Source organism: Dermacentor albipictus, chromosome 4 (genome assembly GCF_038994185.2).
Source record: "Dermacentor albipictus isolate Rhodes 1998 colony chromosome 4, USDA_Dalb.pri_finalv2, whole genome shotgun sequence".
NCBI lineage: Eukaryota > Metazoa > Arthropoda > Arachnida > Ixodida > Ixodidae > Dermacentor > Dermacentor albipictus.
In genome coordinates, this window is record NC_091824.1 from 176,819,134 (window position 1) to 176,834,051 (window position 14,918).

General features: G+C 48.8%; 1 protein-coding gene across 9 annotated transcripts in view; it reads right to left on the reverse strand.

Annotated features, from left to right (window-relative positions):
- The window catches only part of LOC135908623 (uncharacterized), a 269,964-nt gene that overhangs the window by 9,314 nt on the left and 245,732 nt on the right, over positions 1-14,918 (reverse strand). For 8 of the 9 annotated variants that reach the window (XM_065440458.1, XM_065440452.1, XM_065440459.1 and 5 more), the window contains one exon: positions 11,205-11,422. The exons of the other annotated variant lie outside the window; for it this stretch is intronic. In XM_065440458.1, the coding sequence (XP_065296530.1) occupies positions 11,205-11,422 (218 nt within the window). The remainder of the gene's footprint in view (positions 1-11,204; positions 11,423-14,918) is intronic. 9 annotated transcript variants of the gene reach the window in all.

Below are 14,918 nucleotides of genomic sequence, written 5' to 3' on the forward strand. Positions count from 1 at the left end.
GAAAGACAGAGCATTAAACGACAGGTTAAAAACACGGAAGGTAAAAATTGGATAAATTCAATGGAAAAACATAGTGTGGAACTATATTGATACTGGAAACAGCAGATCAGGAAGGAAGCGTTTTATGATAACTCAAGAGGCAGTGCCCTACTCTTTGAAGCTAGATCAGGATGTCTTAGAACGCGGAGCTATAAAAAGAAATTTAACGAAGAAGACACATGTACTGTGTGTGGTAAATATGTAGAAACAATGGAACACCTAATACCATGGAGCAAGAAAACTGAGGAGAGGCCCTACCCCCTCCGCGCGCTAGGAGAAATGTGTGGAGGAAGTGACGTAGTAGGTTCTCCTCTTTTTTGCTGATTTTTTATTTCTTTGCCGTAGCGGTCACGCCTTTCGGGCCACAATGGCGGCTCTGTTTTGGCTCTGTGCGCTCACACGTGTTGCTCCGTAGGTTTCGTACGGTGGAAAAGGCGCCGTGCGGGCAGGTTTGCGTTTGTCTCCGTGTTTTGTTGAGCTGCGTTATCTGGGCCGTGCTCTCCCGGATGTTGCTGTGGCCACGTGGGACAGGAGGAACTAAAGTTCGTGAAATGAACGCGCATGCAACGCTGTACGCAATGTACCGCGCCACGGCAATGGCAGCGGACGAAGGAATATCCGCGGGAAATGTTGCCCTCTTTGGCGGAATCATGCTAACGTGCTAACGATTGTTTAGTATTGCTGCGGAGCGCGCGGGTCCGAGCAGCACGGTTGCGCGCAGCGCGGCGTGGTTTCGCGAGAAATGTAAACAAGAGAGGAGAGCTGGCCCGATAGGCGGAGCAGCGCCATGAGCAACGCCAACTTCCGGCTTCACTTTAGCTTCACAAAGAGTAACGTCAGGGCCTCTCCTGAGTTTCCTTCCTCCGTGCCTAATACTAATATGTGATGGTATCAAGTCCGATGTCGACGCGGCCACAGTCACCCTTCCTGAGGCCCTAGGGTTCAGAGATAATAATAGTCATGTTAATAAATATGCGGTGGAAATTAACAAAAGGCGATTGGAGGATTGGTGGCTCAAAAGCAGAGAGGTGACATAAGGTTAAAAGGGTAAGAAGACGTACTTAAAGAAAATCGAAAAATTTAATAACACACAACACAGATAAAAATAAAAATAAAAGGCAAAATAAAAAGCTGAGCATGGTGGCAACTGCCATCGCCCCGTTTCAAAGGGGACGCTCCTACCTTCCATCCATCCATTCCATCCTACTTCCATCCATCCATCCTGCTTTCTGCAGATGATGGCAGGTGGCGACACAAGTCGGTGTCAGGGCAATAGACGTTAGTAAGAGGCGATTGGAGGATTGGTGGAAGAAAAGTAGGGAAACGACAAAAGACGGAGACGTACAAAAGCACAGTTCGCAATAGGGGATCAAAAAATTTGGGCGTGGCAGTTCATAGTTTTTTTTTCTTTTTGCATTGTTTAACCCAGGTAGGATATTAGGCAGTATAGTAGCAAGAGCTTGGTGGCGAAAGCCACTACCCCGTTCCAAGGGGGACGCTCATAACATCCATCCATCTATACATCCAGAGCCGGTTTTTCAGACGCCATTTTTCCCATAGACGAAGGGGTAGCACCATAGAGTTTCTCACTATAACACCTAGAGGGTAATCTGGCGCCACCGTCTATGGGAGTTTCTTAAGGGGGCACTGTGCCGCCATGGGAATGACGGTATATGTGTCTGCGAGGCTCGTGTTGGCTGGTGTTGTAAGAGGCTTCGTCTAAAACGTGGATATGGCTGCGCAAATAACGCGTTCTCAAAGTAAAATCTTCATAAAATGTTTCCATTCACGCATATTACATCTTTACTCACCCACGATGCATGACAAAGCGAAGAAAAGCAAGAACAGACGACCAACTGTTTCAAAGCGAGCGCGAACCTTGTCGTCTGTCCTCCAACTTTAGCGGCCCGCTGATACTTTTTACGTAACATGTAGTCGTACACAAAATAATAAGTTCTCATAGTTAAACAAAACATGTTTTCGCGTAATAATAAAGCTAAAACAGCTTTTCACGTGCTGTTTTAGTAGAAAATGAATCATTGTGACAGACGGAATGGTACTTGCCATAGAGTTTCTCACTATAACACCTAGAGGGTAATCTGGCGCCACCGTCTATGGGAGTTTCTTAAGGGGGCACCGTGCCGTCATGGGAATGACGGTATATGTGTCTGCGAGGCTCGTGTTGGCTGGTGTTGTAAGAGGCTTCGTCTAAAACGTGGATATGGCTACGCAAATGACGCGTTCTCAAAGTAAAATCTTCATAAAATGTTTCCATTCTCGCATATTACATCTTTACTCACCCACGATGCATGACCAAGCGAACAAAATCAAGAACAGACGACAAATTGTTTCAACGCGAGCTCGAACCTTGTCGTCTGTCCTCCAACTTTAGCGGCCCGCTGATACTTTTTACGTAAGATGTAGTCGTACACACAATAACAAGTTCTCATAGTTAAACAAAACATGTTTTCGCGTAATAATAAAGCTAAAACAGCTTTTTCCGTGCTGTTCTAGTAGAAAATGAATCATTGTGACAGACGGAATGGTACTTGCCAAGCGCGTCTTCAAGGTGTCCTGTCTCTACGAGAACGATGCCAATCCGAATCCACAATATACCGGCATTCCCATGCATACCACAGCGCAGCAGCGCCAGATTTCCCTCTAGGTAATGTAGTGAGAAACTCTATGGTACTTGCCAAGCGCGTCTTCAAGATGTCCTGTCTCTACGAGAACGATGCCAATCCGAATCCACGATATACCGGCATTCCCATGCATACCACAGCGCAGCAGCGCCAGATTTCCCTCTAGGTAATGTAGTGAAACTCTATGGGGAGCACACTCTTCAACAACGGTTCAACAAACGTTCAACAAACGGGTTCAACACACGGCCACAGAGGGCGAAAAAAATCGTCCGCGCGCCGCTGCTAACAAAGCCAGCGTAGTAGAACAAGAGCGGACACTCGGCGAAAATTGGAAACAGGAAACACGTCACGCTACAGTATTAACATCGACGAATTGGGGCCGCGAGCATCGAAAAAAAGAAGAATGTGAAATGAGATTAACAGAAATTGTTTTATTTTTTTATTCTTTCCCGGAAAAATTAAAAATATCTGCGTATAAATTAAATTAAACTTTGCGGCTTACTTCCGTTGCCTAGCGACAGGCGAACCGGTGAATGACAAGCCAGATGTTTGCGTCATTCGTCAGACACACCATGGGCGCTATTCTGGACATTCCGCCATTTTCTTCGGTGCGTGACGTAGGCGCGACGCAAACAAGATGGCGCTGGTGGCCCAGTTTTGCTTACGTAACGTGACGCCAACTTGACGTTTCGCCTAAGAAACTGAAATGAAGACACTGAATGTAGCGTTATCGGTAAAGCAAAACAGTTTTCCTCCGCAGTAAAAATAAAGCAGCTATCTCAAAGCGTATGATTGTTCCGTCGAAAACGCTTCGCGCTTCCGTCGTCTGCTGCGTACAAGCCGTCGTCTGCTTCAATAGCTAGGATGCGTGTCCCCGGAAAATGCAATGAGTCATCGCATGTTGGCGCCAACGCGCTTGTTTTCTTGCTTGAGACAACATACGCGACCTACCAGTGGTCCGGCTCAATGACAGAGTGAGCAAGCGCCCTTGGAGGCCTTGGCTACGCGCTCTTCGTATAAAATAGGGGGGTGCTTAGATTCGCATGAAAACTTTTTTCACAATTTTCTCACAAAAAATAGAGGGGGGGGGGTGCTTAGAGAGAGAGAGAGAGAATGAACATTTTTTATTCGGTGAATGAAGCTTTGGAGAGGCGTCCTCATTCCAGAATGCCTTGAGCTCGGGCCGCGTCCTGGGCCCTCGCAATCAGCCGTTGCTGATCCTCGAGGTCGGAGCTGGCCAAGGCTCTCTCCCAAAGCTCGTTAGTGGGGTAAGGGTTCGGAGGATTTAATGGTGCCACTCTGCAACCCCCTATATACTATGTGCCTGAGGGACCCGGGCTCTGCGCAGAAGCGGCATTGCGGAGAGAATTTTGTAGGGTCTATGAGGTGATTTCTGGTTGGGTGCGGGAATGTATTAACCTGTAGAGCTCGGAGGAATCGCTCCTGCTCTCTAGGTAGTGACTTGTGTGGGGGTGCGTATGTTCTGCGGGTTAGCTTGTAGTGTTGTGTGATGTCTTGGTAAGAGACTAGAGGGTGCATGCGCTCGGGTTCAGATTCCTCGGCGTCGGCTCGGTGGGTCAGATCTCGAGCCACGTGGTTGGCGACCTCGTTGCCAGGAATGTCTTGATGAGCTGGCGCCCAGATGATCATGACTCATCTCGTTGGCGGCTTTTGATTGATGATCCGGAGCGTAGTGGTATGAATTCTGCCGCTATCAAAGTTGCGGCACGCCTGTTGGGAGTCGGTCACTATGACTTGAACCTCTGTTTGGGAGAGCGCGAGGGCTATGGCCGCTTCCTCGGCTTGGAGGGGATTGTTTCGTGTGAGCGAAATGCTGCTCCGATGTTCTGTGTTGACGACTACGGTGGCTGTTGTGGCTGCGCGTCTGGAGTAAGAAGCCGCGTCCGTGTAGGCTGTAGAGGGTAAAGTCCCGTATCGCTTGTGTATGGCCAGGGCGCGGGCCTCCCTTCGCTCTGCGTGGTGCACTGGGTGCATATTGCGAGGTAGAGGACGTACGGTGATGTTTCTCCGGATGGCATGGGATAAGCTCACAGTCTGAGGCGGTGGATGGCTCAGAGGGGCAGAGAGCCCCAGACGTAAGAGAATGGACCTCTTTGCTTCCGTAACCGCCAGCCTTGTTCGCTGACTGGATAAATATGCCTCGATCAGCTCCTCGGCCGTGTTGTGCACACCTAGTCGTAGTGGGCGTTCTGTGGACGTACTGGTTGGCAGGCCCATCGCCTGCTTATATGCCTTTCTAATCATTGCGTTGATTTTCTTCAGTTCCGTCTCATTGAGTAGTGCGTATGGAATAGCGTAAGTTATTCGAGACACGACGAAGGCTTGGGCAAGCCGAAGCGTGTCCGCCTCCTCCATGCCTTTTGTCTTGGTTGTTATTCGCCGGATCATGTGCGTAACTTGGGCTGTTGTATTCTTAAGCTTTTGAATTAATGTTGTATTGGTGCGATCCGACTGGAAAACCATTCCCAATATCTTTACGCTCTGAGACGGAACGATGGTGTGTCCCTCCAGTTGTATGTTGATAGTGGGCGAGTCGGATGTGTGCTTCTTTCGCGGTGAGACCAGGAGTAGCTCCGACTTTTGCGGGGCGCAGCTGAGAATCGCGAAAATACGGTAACTGATGCAACGCATATGAGCTCGCACTTACGTGCGAATCGCGCTGCAGCGCGAGCTCGTGCGCTGCTCGCTTGATGTGGCTTTTAATGACGGCGTTCGAACATCGATCTGCTGTAATCAATACTACCTTGCTGCGCTGCCTCAACATGCTGGCTTGAGGTCAAGTATGAGCACATTGAACTCTCTAACCTATGCTGCTCGTAGTGGGTAGTGAATTGTCACCGAATCAGCCCGGCCATTTGTGCTCATTTGCACACACCTGGTCACTTCACCACTTCGCATCGGTCGAATTGTTAATTAATCGCTGTGGCCGGGTCTCGAATCGTGAATTATCAGCCATGCCTGCTGCTATGTCGGTCTGCTATCGGGACTGTAGCTGCAAAAGACTGAAATTTAGAACCCAGATACTCAAGCAAGCTTCATCTCGCCGGCGTGGAACCGGCGAGATGGCGGTGACCCTTACAAGTTTTCTTCTGCGCACGCAGGTGTTTACGGCGAACTTTTCCCCGGCGGTCCTTCCTCACGGATTACCTTTCGACGACGTATGCCTGGAATTGTTCGACAGTGGTTCTTCGTCTTCGACAGATTTGTTCGAGGCCTTCGAGCTACAACAGTGTCCAGCTGGTGACGAATTTGAACATTTTCCGTTCCCGAGCTGGCAACGTTGCCAAGAGGCGTTGACGCTGTCAAGTGTCAACTACAAAACCAGCGGAGCAGCACTGTGACGATGGGGCGTGGAACCGGCGAGATGGCGGTGACCCTTACAAGCTTTCTACTGCTCACGCAGGTTGGCTCTTTTTGCTCTTTGAAAGCGTCGCGCTTCATTTTGCCGGTTCCACCCCAAATGCTTTATCTTACTTTTTCCTGTCGGCGACGCGGTTCTGTGGTGTCGAATCGTGTGCATGTCAAGCGGCACTTTTCACTTTTTCGTAGCCCGGCATTTTATCTACTCATTTTGCTGCTTTGTGGCGGAGATATTGAGTGTAACCCAGGTCCGTCAACTGCTGAACAAATAATCCATATATACAATAATAATATATATATATATATATATATATATATATATATATATATATATATATATATATATATATATATATATATATATATATATATATATATATATATATATATATATATATATAATTTGCCTAAGAACGGGGCATGCATCACTATAATGACAACTATAGTGGAGGTGATAGCAACAACGGCACGTGCAAGTGGCCTGACAAAAACAAAACATTCGGGGGAGAGTGACAGAGGAGGTGGCGTAGAAACTTCAGCCAAGGGCGAGGAACGTAAATTCCTTATCCATCAGATGCACTGACGGAGCACCAATAGAAAGGTTAGCACGAGCGTGAATCTGGCCTGCCTCGAGGATTTCCCTTTCGAGTCTGCCTTTGGATCTGCTTTTAATCTCGGTTTTATTGAAAAGGGGCTTACAGCCACAATACCTGCAGTGCGCAGGAAGGTGCGCGGAGTTGCTCAGGGCCTTTAAAAATGAAGAATGTTCTCTTCAGCGCCCCGTCTACCCAATGTAAACTATCCCGCAATCGACTGGTATCTTACATACCACTTCGGTAGCACAGGAGACGTGCGGTTTCGTGTGTTTCCTTCCCCAAGTCTTGTTCTTGTTGTGGCCGTTTTGCAAAGGCGCACAACCAAGAAAGCTTGAGAGGAGCTGTGAAGACGAGGTCAACGCCGTGTTTTTTCCGATCCTGTTTAGGTTGTGTGAAATCGTTGTGTCTCTGAAAATATACTTAGTTGCAAGTGAGCGTCTTTCCTGTCCACGTCTCCTTTTTCCGCAACACTTGTGCGCTCCCTTTTGCAAAAATTATGTCAAACCAACTTGCCCGACAGCTTACTATTCCATTAGAGAAAGCGAGATCAGCGTCGAATCGCTCTGCCTGCAGACGAGTGCAATCAAGGGCCCGCGGCACTGCGGTAATGCCGCAGTACGTGAAGGCATGTCGCCTTGAAAACGCTCACGGGCATGAAGCCATATATTTGTGTTTTCGCAAACACTTAGCAAACGCAAGCGCATACCGGTAACAGACGTTAGTTGTGTTTTAAGCGCTCCTGTTTTCAACATAATCCTATGCAGTAAGAAACAAACTTTAGTGCATTTCGAAATGGAAACTAGAAAGAAAAAAACGGCTGTATAATACACCCATTTACGAAACCCGTAACGTACAGGCGTGATCACGCTCGTCTGGCGCAGCGTACGGCGGAGCAAATGAACGGAACTAAGGACAAAAAACTTGTGCCTGAACGGGTTTCACGTTCTTACACTTGCGTTTCGATTTGTTTCTTCGTAACTCCCTTAAGATTCATTTATTCCTTGCGCAGAGCTCGGCTCGATCGCTGTAGACAAACGGGATCCCCTCTGTACGCCATTAAGTGTCATGCAAATGTAGTACGGGCTTCGTAACTAGTTGCAGTGCCTCAGGCCGTTACGGTTGTCTTAAAGTATACATTTTAAAGAGAGCTTAGCAGTGAACACTCGCTACGGCGAGGTTTGAGCGCTGCGGCACGATGCATATGTGTTTACTTTTTCCTCATCGGCGCGTCCATGCACACCGCCAGACCGAACCGCCGAAGTGCCTCGCAGATTTCTATCACCGGGTGACTGCTTCGGAGGAGGGCAGCATGGCGCCGTCTTCGTCACCGGAATGACCGAATACGCATGCGCACACGGAACATGCAAATCTGCAGTCAACTGCATACAGTACCAGAGGCCCCAGGTCTGGAATATGAATACAATGAATACCACCATTCTCACAAACACCATATGGTGTTTGTGAGAAGGGTGGTATTCATTGTTGCGCCCAGAAAGTGTGCATTGCAAAATATTTAAATAAGGCAATGCTTTCCTGTGATAACACATTCCAATCCACGCTGTGAAGGTGGCTGGCCACCACAGCTGTGGCATCACCTGGTCCGACAGAGCAATGTGACGCAGCCTTGAACTGGGTCCATGCCAAGCCCGAGCACGACGCCGATGTGCATAGTGACGTCGCTATTCCTTTCGTCGCTCAATGTATTCACGCTGCTCTTCGGGAGTCCTAACTGTGCGTGGCTTGCTTTGGACACGAATCGCTGCGTCCTCCTTAGCTTGAGCACGACGCCGTTGCTATTCCCGTCGCCGCTCGTCGTGTTCACGCTGCTCTTCGGGAGTGCTAACTATGCGTGGCCTTTCCGCAGAGCTATCAGAAAACAAATGAGATCACTTGCTGGGCGGGTTCTTCCTGTACATACGAAAGTGTACTTACGTCACTCCCTGCTTAGTATGCTACAGTCGCCGCTTCCCGGCAAGTGCAGCTTATGCAGCCGTTATCTTTACCGCGAAACGCTTGCGGCGAACGCTATGCGCTAAGACGAGCTTTCTGGCTCTTTTTTTTTCTTTCCTCCGCACGGCCAGCGCTGCCTCGGATGGATGGATGTTATGAGCGTCCGCTTTGGAACGGGGCGGTGGGTCGCGCCACTAAGCTCTTGCTATTATACTGTCTAATGTCCTACTTAGGTTAAACACTAAAAAAAAACCACAATGAACCCCCACAACCAAGTTTTCTGATCTCCTATTGCGAACTATGCTTTTGTACGTCTCCGTTTTTTGGCGTTTCCCTACTTCCACCCAATCCTCCGGTCGCCTCTTACTAATCCCTATTGCGGACATGTTTACTTTTCCACTGCTCTCTCTGAACCCAAGGGCTACAAGGAGGCCAGTGGTGCCTAAATCGACCGTTGGCTAGACGTCTTCCCATTCTAATAAAACATGCTCCATAGTTTCCCTAGCGTTACCGCAGCAAGCACATGCTTGTTCTTCCTTCTTATATCTCGCTTTATAGCTGCGTGTTCTAAGGCATCCCGATCTCGCTTCGAAAAGTAATGAGCTTCCCTTTGAGTTATCATAAATTGTTTCTTTCCTGATTTCGTTTTTTCCTCTTAAGTAGTTACTCACGGCAGGTTTCTTTTCCATTGCCGCCACCCATGAGATTATTTCGGCCTCTCTTACTTTCCGCTTGACGTTCTTTGTTGCTGAGTTGCCCACCCTACGGGCCGCATACTTGCTGGTAAGCTTCCTAGTCATTTTCCTCCACTGCGAATCATTGTTTTTCCTGTACAGATATCTGAATACTCTCCCAGCCCATTTACTTTCTTCCATATTCCTCAGCCGTTCCTCATACTGAATTTTACTGCGAGCTTCCCTCACTTCAAAACTAGTCCAGCCCATATCAGATCCCTGAACAGCTTCAATTGTAGTCTTCACGTGAACGCCCAATGCGAGGCGACCCACTGACCTTTAATTCCCATCCAGTCCCGATTGTACCCCTGATTTAAAGCAAACAACCCCATTTCCGAAAGTAAGTCCTGAAACCATTACACCTTTCCAGGTACCTCGGAGGACCTCGTACCTATTGTATCCCCATAGCGTTCTGTGCTTCATTGTGGCTGCATTTCTCTTCCCCATCACTGTTATTGTTTTTCCTGTGTTTCCATATATCTATTGCCTTCGTTTATCCATATACCAAGGTATTTATATTCTGTTACCCGAGGTATTTCCTGGCCCTGTATCGCCACTGTCTGTTCACTGTTTTCATTGAATAGCATAACAACTGATCTTCTAACACTAAATTTAAAACCTAAATTGTTGCCTTCCTGTCCACAGATATTAGCCAGACGTTGCAAATCACTTTGCTTGTTAGCTAGTAACACAATGTCGTCCGCATAAAATAAACCTGGAAGCTGCTGCTCTAGTGTACTGTGCCCGCCTGTTTGTATGGAAGATTAAAGCCGATATTGCTTCCTTCTAGCGCCCTCTCCATCCTCACCATGTACATCATAAACAGCAGCGGGGATAAAGGGCACCCCTGCATCAGTCCCTTGTTGATATTAACCTTATGCTCGCTCTTCATCCCTTCCCATTCAACGCAAACGGTATTTTCTAGGTAAATCTCTCTCAAAAGCTGCAGACAATCGTCATTTAAGCCTTCCCCTTCCAGAATATCCCAAATGTAGCGGTCTACGTTGTCATAGGCTCCTGTAATGTCTGAAAAGGCCACTTATAACGGTGTGTTTTCTACTTTTGATATTTCCGTACACTGAGTAAGAACAAATAAGTTATCATCCAAACGCCTACCTATTCTGAAGCCATACTGAAGTTCTCCCAAAATCTCATAATTCTGTGCCCATGCTTGAAGCTTTAATTTGATTGTCTGCATTGCTAGCCTGTATATATACCGATGTAATCGTCAACGGTTTATACGAGTGAATTCTATCTTGATCCCTCTTACCGTTATAAATTAAATTAATTCTACTTTGTCGCCAACTGTCTGGTATCCGTCAAGCTTTTAAAGCTTTTTCTATAGCTTTCAGCTGAGCTTCGTTGCTTTTTGGCCCTAGTTCATTAATCAGCCTAATGGGAACCTCGTCTAGCCCTGTGGTTGTGCGCTTCTGCTTTCTTCCAGTTGAAATTTGCCAGCACCAGCTCCTTTTCCACCTGGGTCTCCTTCATGCTCTTTTTTTTTTCTTCAAGTACAACCCCTTCATTTCCTTGGAAAGATTCGGCCGTTATTTTACGGATGTAATTTATTGCCGCGTCTCCTCCCAGTCTGTTTTCATGTTCGTCTAGGATATGTCGTTGCGATCGGCTCAGCCGTCAGCGCCACCGTGTCAGTTGCACGAAACACCGAGGCGGCCACTGCTACGGAGGCATGCTTCTGCGGCGCTCGTTTTAAACCTGGCGGTCGTTCTAAATTGCGGTTTTAAGGCAATCGAAAACATCCGAGGCCCATTTTGGACCACCGACGCTGTCCCACGATGTCCCTCGCGAATGATACATCCGCAAGACGCGGAAAGTACGGCCACTCGGTCGATGTCACGTACCTCGAGGGCGACGAAGACGCAGTCGACGTTGATTCCTCCGAGCGCGTAGTTCTGCGCGTGCAGCTCGCACAGCACCTCGCTGACGCCCACGGCGACCTGCAGCAGCTGGTGGGGCGTGACGCGTGGCTCCGAGCGCAGGAGCTGCATGAGCGGCACGTAGCCGTGCGGCGGCCGGAACGCCCCGCGGTCCCGCCGCGGGGCTCCTCCGTTGCTCGCGTCTGCGCACAAGCGGCAGTGTGGGAACAACGAAGTCACAAGTAGCGCTGTCGATGCCATCGGTCAAGACTAAGCAGTTGCCTATGCAATTAACGTTATAAAAGTGGACCGAATGAAATGGTGAGATAGATACAAACAACATGCGCGTTTTGTAACGGACTGCATTTTGAAGGAGACACAGGTATTTCATTGGCAGAAAAGGAGGAGAGGTCGACCCGAGGATTCCGTTATGAACGGAATCGGCCGGCCGTGAGCGCTGGATGACGAGAGTGTGACACAATGGCGACCGGAATAGGCATCGCTGCATAATAGGGTGCGCTCTAGCCTGCTACCCTGAACTGCATGCTGCAATGGACCGAGAAGAGTGAAAATATAGGATGGCGTGAATTTGCCAATAAATAAATAATAAACTGATGATGATAATGAGAAAAGGAGTGACTGCATGGTCGCTCGCGAGCGAATGTTCGGATACCAATCTTTTTGCTTCCTCTTCGCAGCGCGCAGGTTAAAAAAAAAAAAAAGTTAGGCACAGCCCACATGCGCGCGTGTTCGACCAATGCAGTGCTCTAATGTTGCGCCACTATGTGCTTCTCTCATTTTTTTCTCGCTGGTGTCACGGTCTCGAAGGTTTTGTTTGCGAGTGAAAATCACACAGCGGCCCTATAACTAAAGCTGATTGTTCAGTCCCGTGCCATGCAGAAACATGAGCAATGCTTTCGTCGTGTGCCTTCTGACGCTATACAGACGTAAACTTGGCCGAGTCGGAACACTTCTTAAGGCGTCGCTGGTAAATAACTGAAATAAAATGATCGGGTTTTGCGTGCCAAAACCACGATCTGATTATGAGGCACGCCGTAGTGGGGCCTCCGGATTAATCTGGACCGCCTGGGGTTCTTTGACGTGAGCTGGTAAATAATTGTGCCGGGAGTTGCTCGCCCTTTAAGTGAATTAATGAAACTGGGCATGTTGTGCTGGCGTACCTGTTTAATTTTGTCTCATAGTCGATGACGCTTTTTAATTATGACTGGTTACCAAGTTGACCCGTCCACCGTTCGCATTCCACATGCGGCTATTTACACCGTCTTTTAAACAAATTGGTGGCATGCACATGTCATAGATTGATCAAATTTGAAATCCTTAAGGAAAACATGTTTAACATTACACAAGCTTCCATTTTATTTCCGAAGCGGTATTTTTATTGTTTACTCTGGCACTCTCTATAACATTTAAGCATTATGCTGAGTACTTTCCCTCTCCATAACTTTGGAGGCAGAGTCTAGGTGGGCCGACGGCTCGCAGCTTCGCTGTGTTCTCGCACGAAGATTACATCGCTCGCTGCTGCTGCCGTGCTTCCTCACACCAGCGTTTTGATAGCGAGTGTCCGAGGTCATCAAGTGTTCTGCGTTCACGTTTGCTTGTGCGGGCTGACACTATGCTTGTTCATTTATAGTTAGTAAGCGAATGTTTACAAGTTTATACAGCCGATAAAACGACCGTCCTTACTTGGTATGGCTGTCTACTAATTTGCTATCGCAATTGACGCTTCGCCTTTCGGACGAAACTGGGACCTTTCTTTCGTTCCATCGCTCTTTGCACGGTCCTTAACTTGTTTTCGAGCTTCTTAGTGAACCTCCAAGTTTCCGCCCCATATGTTAGCACCGGTAGATTGCAATGATTATAGGCTTTTCTTTTCAGCGACAATGGTAAGCTCACAGTCAGGATTTCGTAATGCATGCCGTATGCACTCCAACACATTCTTATCCTATTGTAAATTTCCTTCTCATGATCAGGGTCTCCTGTGAGTAATTTACTCAGATAAACGTACTCCTGTATAGACTGTAGAGGCTGACCGGCGATCCTGAACTCTTGTTCCCTTGCCAGATTATTGAGCAGTCACTTTGTCTTATGCATATTAATCTTCAACCCCATTCTTACACTTTCTGTGTTAACGTCCTCAATTATTTGCTGTAATTCGTTCCCAGTGTTGCTGAGCAGGACAATGTCATTTGCAGACCGAAGGTTGCGAGATATTCGCCGTTGATCCTCACTCCTAATCCTGCCCAGTCTAATAGCTTAAAGGGCCCCTCACCAGGCCCCCATATCAAATGTTCGTTATACGCTGAAAGTTGTTATGTGTCCTCTAGGGAGCGTTCTGCCGCAAACATTTCTCAAATCGGCTCATTAATAGCCTAGATAGAAATATTTCAGTGCCGCGAACCCATGATTTCAGCTCCATTGCACAGCGAGACATTCTCTCCACTCGCCCCGTCTAGCCTCCGCAAGCGAAATTCTTTCCCTGCGTTCTCCCATACCGCACTTCGAGGATCGCGTGACGCATACGTCAGAGGCGCCGCCTTCATTTCTTTTTTTCCTCCCTTTTTTTTTTCTTGCGGCGCTGCGCACGAGCTGTTGTGATTGTTTGGTTGCGCGCAGCGCACGATTTTGCGCGCTGTGCACAAGGACGCATGACTAGTGGTATAATTCAGTGCTACACGAATACTGAAGCAGAACAGGCGGATCGCAGAGCATGATCAGGCGCTGGAACACGATACAAAATTGGATAGTTTCGGTACCTGCGCACGTGACTGCACGATCGTGCGAACAAGCAGACGAAGCGAGAGTATATCTCTCTTGCTTCGGTGCGAAAACACACACACACACGCACACGCACACATTTCGTTTGTGTGTTTTATTTCTCTAAACTTCAATTCGTCAATTCAAGCAATAGATCACACAAATAACAGATGGCGATGGGACGCGAGTGCGACACCGTCCGGCTTGGAGCGCAGCGGCCGCGAGGAGAAGGAGAAACAGCATTCGGATTGAAATTTCAGACCTTTTTTGACGCTGAGCCGTGCTCCCGCAAGGGCTGCAGAAAACAGCGTCAACCTTTCCTTCCCCCCTTGAAGAACCACTTCTCTCTCAGACCTTTCCGCGGCGCGTAGCAGCCCAGCAGACCACACGTAAGCTCGCGTTCACGCGCCCACGCTGCGGCATGGCTCGTACGCGTCGGTGCGGCATGGCTCGTACGCGTCGAAACGCGTACGGCGCGGCATGGCTCGTACGGTGCGGCATACGGTGCGGCATGGCTCGTACGCGTCGGTGCGGCATGGCTCGTACGCGTCGAAACGCGTACGGTGCGGCATGGCTCGTACGGTGCGGCATACGGTGCGGCATGGCTCGTACGCGTCGAAACGCGTACGGTGCGGCATACGGTGCGGCATGGCTCGTACGCGTCGGTGCGGCATGGCTCGTACGCGTCGAAACGCGTACGGTGCGGCATGGCTCGTACGGTGCGGCATACGGTGCGGCATGGCTCGTACGCGTCGAAACGCGGCGTCATCTCTAGGAACAGCTCCTGTCTGTTATCGCGCGCTTGGGTTACCTTGCTTCGGCGCGCCTGGCTACGCAGCTACGGCGCGCCCCTTTCAGAGTAGCAGGCTCAAGCGCGCTAGCTAGAGCGTACTAGAATGGGCTCTATGCCCGACAAGCGGCGAG